Source organism: Telopea speciosissima, chromosome 7 (genome assembly GCF_018873765.1).
Source record: "Telopea speciosissima isolate NSW1024214 ecotype Mountain lineage chromosome 7, Tspe_v1, whole genome shotgun sequence".
Taxonomy (NCBI): Eukaryota; Viridiplantae; Streptophyta; class Magnoliopsida; order Proteales; family Proteaceae; genus Telopea; species Telopea speciosissima.
In genome coordinates this window covers 59,917,868-59,924,603 of record NC_057922.1, presented here as the reverse complement: position 1 = coordinate 59,924,603, position 6,736 = coordinate 59,917,868, and the positions used below count along the sequence as shown (strand labels likewise).

Below are 6,736 nucleotides of genomic sequence, written 5' to 3'. Positions count from 1 at the left end.
AGAGATTGATACATGAATAAAATCAGAGGTAGGAGACCAGCTGGTGGATCAGATGGTCGGAATTCTCAGAAGCACAAACCAACAAGAGGCCGTGGAAAATTCACCTAATCTGTCGTTGTTGCAATCGCTGAAAGCTACAGTGGAAGCATCACCGCAGGTATTAGCTTACCTAATTAAGATGAAAACGAAGGTGAGGACATTGCAAAGTGAACAACCCTAAAAACATAATAGCCAGGATGTATGCTCGGCTGAGCCTAAGCCTAAGCATGTGGCTGTGCTATACGGGAGAGAGCAGAGGAAAGAGAGAAAGAGAGAACGCGAGAAACTGGGTGAGAGAAGAAAACTAGAAAGGATGGGTCGAAGGTTACCGACTTAACAAAGTTGCATCTTAGTTGCTCAGGTCATCGGTGGAGGAGAAGATGGTATTTGTTGCAGGGCTTTGTCGTCTTTAATAATGAGTTTCAAACAAAAGGAAAGAATTGGGTTGAGGATAAAATGGATCCGGACCCTCTACGGCGCGCTGCCCGTAGCGACCTCTGCGGCATAGATTGAGTCGTGTGCGTAAAGATCACCTTACCCCTGCCCAAACGCCTTGCTCAAGCGGGGGTAAGGCAGTCATTGCATGCACAACCCTTGCTGTGCTGCGGCACAGACCGAGCCGTGTGTGCAAAGATCACCTTATCCCTGCCCAAACGCCTTGCTCGAGCTGGGGGTAAGGCAATCATTGCACGCACAGCCCTTGCTGTGCCACACAAGCCACTACGGATAGCTAGGCCATAGACGATCTCAATTGGGTTAAAATTGTCTTTTCATTTTTTTGGATTGTTTTAAGTTTACCTCATTACTCTAAAGGGTGACGGAAGTGATTTTTAAACTTGGAGGGAGTGTCGTGACTCGTGACTCGTGACTCGTGAATATTGGGTAAAGTACAAGGGAGATACATGAAAATTACCCTTTTCAAAAAAGAGAAGACATTTGGCACTAAAAAAGAAAACATAGATGACATAGAAAACTAGTTGTTATTGGTGGCGTCCAAAGCATTCTAGACGGCACAGATTGAAAGATCGTTGACGTTGGTGACGCATCAAACGATGCTCATTCAATGCCAGGAATATCTTCAACGGCAGAGAAAATATAGTGTATGTCAATAAGGTTCATGACAATGACAAGCCCCAACTTTGAACACACTATGGCTGATGTTAGCCTATTTGATGTCAGCAATAGAAAAATAGATTAAAGACCAGTTGAGAGCACAAAAAAAACTTCACACACACCAAAGCCGCCTTGGTGCGCACGCGTTAAAACAAATCCCGAACTCACCAGGAACAAAAGACTATAAGGAGTTTTTCTTCCAAAGAACCAACCCGTGCAGTTCTCTTTTTTTTTGTTTTTTTCTTTTGGTAAAACTCTTGCAGTTCTCATTATACAATATGAATCATTTTCGGTTCTCACTGTTCATTTGTTTGATTTTTTATGCAGATGTGTTTCGATTGCAATGCGAAGAATCCGACATGGGCATTCATCACATATGGGATTTTCTTTGCATCGATTGCTCATTGGGGCTCATCGAAGCCTGGGTGTTCACATCAGCTTCGTGAGGTAATTCGATTGAAAATGGGGATTTTTAATTTGAATTTGGTTGGTTCTCAAATTATGCCTGATGATTAAGGTTCTTTTGGCTGATTTGATCTAGAACAAACCTGTATGGTTTGCTCAACGTTGATTTATTTTGTTTTCAGTATTAAATATTGTCGATTGGTTGAGCTCAGGTGTTAATCAACTGGTTTCTTTGTATGGACTGATATTATGTGATTGTTGGACTATGTTCTGTAAGATGCCAACTTAGATTGGAAGGCTTGGCATGGTAGTCAGGTGATTCAGGTCTCTAGCTAAAGGAATAATTCTTACAAAGCATTTGGTTGTACTTCAATCTCCTCCCCCCACCTCCCCCTTTCTAAATGAATAAGCACTTCAATTAAGAAGACAAAGAAACCCCACTAAGTGGGACGACAAACCAGATATTGCTCTATACAATAAAAGGTAAAGCAACATAGAAATATGGTGTCCTTGATGAATAGACTCCCTTAAAGATACATCTATCTCTAGCACATTCACTTATGAATTTGCAGAACTAGTTCTCTATGGGATGATCATGATGAGATGTTCTTACATAAGCATGAGGATCATTATGAATGTGTTTCCTTTTTTTTTTTTTCAATTGCACAACACAGAACAGTCTGGTTAGTAATTGGGAATCAAAGTTTGGAGCTTCAGGTTAAAGTAGAGAGAATCGAAGAGATTTTGCATTATGATGTTGTGCCTAATTCCTCTTCTTTTGCCCCCTCCCTCCTTTTATATCCTCTTGGCTTTCATTGTTTGTGTTTTTTTCCTCTGATTTTGGTTTAGCGTTCCAGCTAGTGTTATTGAGTTGGGTTTGGATTAGAAAGGGGAAGGAAACCCTTCTCCTTAGCTGTTTTTATGGCTCCCTTGTACATCTCTTCTAAGCTGTACTTGAACTCAAATCCAAGATCTGTAAGTTTTTTAGAGGAGAAAACGACGACTTTCAGGCTTTCACCTGGGAAGTTAAACCTGCATGACATGTACCATTTTAGTATTAATTATCAAAGGACCTCCTAAGAACCAGACCAGCAAAATATATTCGGTTCCATTTTTAATTGTTAATTTTGTTGTTAGGAGATGCTGGAAGTTTATTATAACAAAGGAAAATTCAGGAAGGCTTTAGCAGAGTGCAAATCTGGGATTTGCTTAGAATTGAAGACAAAGATTTTATAGAATGGAGATTACAGGCCACACATATAGGGTAAAAACGCTTTCCCTTTCCAGAGCTTTGTTGAGTGATTTCTTTTGTGCTTCTTGGGCAATTAAAATTCATTCATTGCAAATTAATTCAAAAAAGAATGGAGAATATAATTTGGTTCAATCTGTTGTGTTAATTCATTGACAGCTTGATGGGTCTTTAGCTCAAATTGGTGGAGCACTTGGAACATGAGCATGTTCCAAGAGGATGGTGGTTTGAGTCCACCAAGGCCCTCTTTATTCAACTGTTCATAGCATAGTCAGTTATGCCACTAATCCACACAAGAACCCAATTTTAATAGCATCTTTGAAATTTGACATATTTTTATACTTACTTTAGTTATGTTAATCAGATATTTTAATTTTATGCTAAGGTTGCTAAGGTTGCTAAGAGAGAAGGATTTTACAAGTCTTTTTTTGGTATAATTGACAAAGAAATGGCATTATTATAATTAACATCAAATAGGGAAGAACAGGTTTTATCAAACACCATTTTCGTTTTGTACGGCGTTCTTGAGACCGTTACCAAACGGTCATTTTCAGTCTCAGAACGCCGTTCCAGACTAGAAACACAAAAGAACGTTTCTAGTCAAGAACGGGCGTTCTTTGTTCGGACCGTTACCAAACGTGCCCTTAACATTTCATATTTTTTAATGGACCAAAATACCCTCATCTAAATCCGTTATTTCAATGTCCCCTTCTTGGCGGGATAATCTTTCCAGTTTGCAATAGCAAAATGGAATTTCAGAATTTCTCCGGATTTGTTTGAAACGGGTGGAATTCCACTGGATTACCAAGATTCAGAGATCTAGGTTTGTAGGCGCAGGAGAACGCAAACTCATCATCGGAGGAGCTCGATTATCAAAGAAGGAATTGCAGATTTTGTTCCGAAACTCAAAGAGAGAGAGGACATGATGCCCTAGAACTCTGTAAATCCAAATGAGGAAAGACAGTGAAGAAGGGAAGAGAGACAGGAAACGATGCCCCTTACCTTCCTACAGTGACCTGAGAAAAGATGTGGTTGTTGACAGAGAAGAAAAGGGTCCTCGAGGTGGAGCGCGTGGAGCCCTACCGCCTGGAGTCTTTAGGAAGATGGATTCGTTCTAGTTTTCCCCTATTTGTGGTTGAAATTCATGAGATCATTTTACCCAGGGCAGACCGGACAAGATCAAACCAGCTATCCAGGTTGGTTAAAAGCCTAAGAAACAGTGCAAATGGAAGTTTCAATACCCAATATGGTACGGAATAAGTTGAGGTGGGTCTTTTTTTCCCCACTAAGTTTTCATTTCTTAGCATTTTGTGATAATGATTGGCCATAAGATTTGAATAGCAAATTTGAGAAAACAAATTTGTAACATTTAGTGATAATGATATGCAATAAGATTTGAATAGCAAAAATCCTCCTTTATATTGTTGTACAGCTTTCTACTCTCTTATCTTTTCACTGGCAAGCTGTAACTGCAATATCCTTTACGTGTTGGTCCTTCCAATCTTCCATCTCCTTAAATATGTGGACAGAGTATCTGAGATGTATTTATATGGTGTACTTGGAGGTGGAAAATTAAGAAAGATTTCAGTTAAGTTGAGAGCATTGAACCAGAAATGCCTAGCAGTAGTGTATATTTTGCTTGTCTTGTTTTTTTATCTGTTACAATTGGTTGTGAGATTAATCATAGATGTGTTCATGCATTGAAAGATGAAGAAGGGTTTGTTAGACATCTCAGAGACAACAAATCATTCGTCAAGACTACCAATGTTGCGACTACAAATTGTTTTATTTATTTGTTTTAGAATTTGAAGGTTCTCATAAATCTTATGAAATTTTTGGCAGATTGAAGATAACAATGTAATTGACTGCATTGATATCTACAAACAACCTGCTTTTGATCATCCTTTGCTTAGGAACCACACAATACAGGTTTTCCTCTTTTCTTTGATATGACATATTCTCAACATTACATATTTCTTCAATTTCAATAGGCCACAGGATACAGTTTTGGTTACCTGCAGTGCCATAAGTTTTCAGAGCACTGGTTCATTACAAGAATATTTTGTGAATTCTCCAATTATTGTTGGGGATTAGACAACACTTGTCTTAGCTAGTTCATCTGTTGTCTACTATGACTAAAATTCTTTTCTGGTTTGATAGATAAGACCCACATCATATCCGAATGGGAAAAAAAGTGGATACCTCTGCAATCAAGATCACAAAAGTAAGATGCCCAACAGGAACAATCCCCATTCAAAGGACTCAACCATATAAAACAAAACTTGGTCACAAGTCTTTCACCTTTTCAGGTTTTCCAGATTCTGGCCATGAGGTAACTATTGAAACCATTTCTTCTCTCCCCTTTTTAAAAAATTTCTCAGTTTATATTTGTGATTCAATCAGGGAACACAATTTATTCTCTTCTTTTGATGTGTATATATGGACTAGCATGCCATAGTTTATCTGCGAGGAGGCAATTACCATGGAGCATATGCTGGCATAAATGTATGGAACCCAAAAGTGAAAAATGGTGAATTCAGCTTGTCTCAAATCTGGGTTATTTCTGATGATTCAAACAGTAAGACCACTGCTGAAGCAGGATGGATGGTAAACTTCCGTATCTTCATGTTCATTCATGTTTGTAGACCATGGTGTCTTCTGAGCAATTTTCTTTTTTCTTGTTGTGTAGGCTCTCTTTTGAAATTTCTCTGAAAACTTAACAGAAACACAGTTAGAAGAAAATTTAACAGAATTAGTGCCAGTTATTAAGTAATTGAAATTATCCAAAAAAAGACATTTGAGATCCAACAGTGAAATAAAAATTACAATATCAGGGGGAAAAAAGGTTTGCATTTCATGGCTCAGAATCCAACAAAATGTACACTTGCATCAGTCAGTCATGCATTTCAATGCAGTGAAATATTTGCATTTGATTTAGTAATCTTTAATTTAATTTCCACTATAGAATCAAATCAATGATTGACTAATTGCCTTTGTTGTCACAGGTTTATCCAAGTTTATTAGGAGATAACCAGACACGGTTCTTCTTGTATTGGACTGTATGTGACTTTTTCAATATCAATTAACCTGTTTCAAAGACCACATTCTGTATTTATTATAGCGCTAAGTATCATACTCAAAGGAAAAGATAATGGCTTATAAACATTCTTGTGTGTTAGTGTTTGTCTTTTAATTGTGTATATTTTTCTGCACTAATTTGAGACATATTCATACTTCATGTCTGTATAAGAGACATTCATTTGATCTTCAGGATGATGGCTACGAGCAAACAGGTTGCTACAATCTACAGTGCCCTGGTTTTGTTCAAACAAACAAAAATATCTATCTCGGTTCCATCATAAAACCAGTCTCAATCTACAGTGCAGAGCAGTTTGATATAACTATTGCCATAGTCAAGGCAAAAATGATTTTACATTTGTTCACTGAAGTAAAAATAAAAAATTCTCAAATTCAATATCCTCACCTGTAAGAAATCAAGTCCTATATACTGAATTAAACAATGATAACAATACTACAATGTTTCAGGACAAAGTAAGCGGAAATTGGTGGATCCAACTGCAAAACGAGCTTTTAGGATACTGGCCTGACTCCATCCTCACAGGTTTAGCAGGTAGTGCATCCATGGTGCATTGGGGTGGCGAGATCACGAATTCACAATCAGATGGCTATCATACAACTACTCAGATGGGCAGTGGACATTTTCCCTCTGAAGGATATGCAAAATCAAGTTATTTTCGCAATCTTCAAGTGGTTGATAGTAGTACCAACATTATGGCAAACCCAGAAGGTATCACTCCATTTGCAGCTAATCCTCAGTGCTATGATGTGCACATCAATGAAAATACTAGTTCTAGCCATGGTTACCATTTCTACTATGGAGGGCCTGGTCTCTCTCAAAACTGCCGATGA

At 38.1% G+C, this 6,736-nt stretch overlaps 1 protein-coding gene across 1 annotated transcript; it reads left to right on the top strand.

Annotated features, from left to right (window-relative positions):
• Positions 1-52: 52 nt before the first annotated feature.
• LOC122668745 lies at positions 53-6,736 on the top strand. The gene is made up of 9 exons (XM_043865279.1): positions 53-157; positions 1,480-1,599; positions 4,643-4,741; positions 4,967-5,030; positions 5,116-5,138; positions 5,255-5,413; positions 5,812-5,865; positions 6,078-6,254; positions 6,353-6,736. Exons 1-9 carry the CDS (start codon positions 53-55, stop codon positions 6,734-6,736), a joined length of 1,185 nt encoding a protein of 394 aa, XP_043721214.1.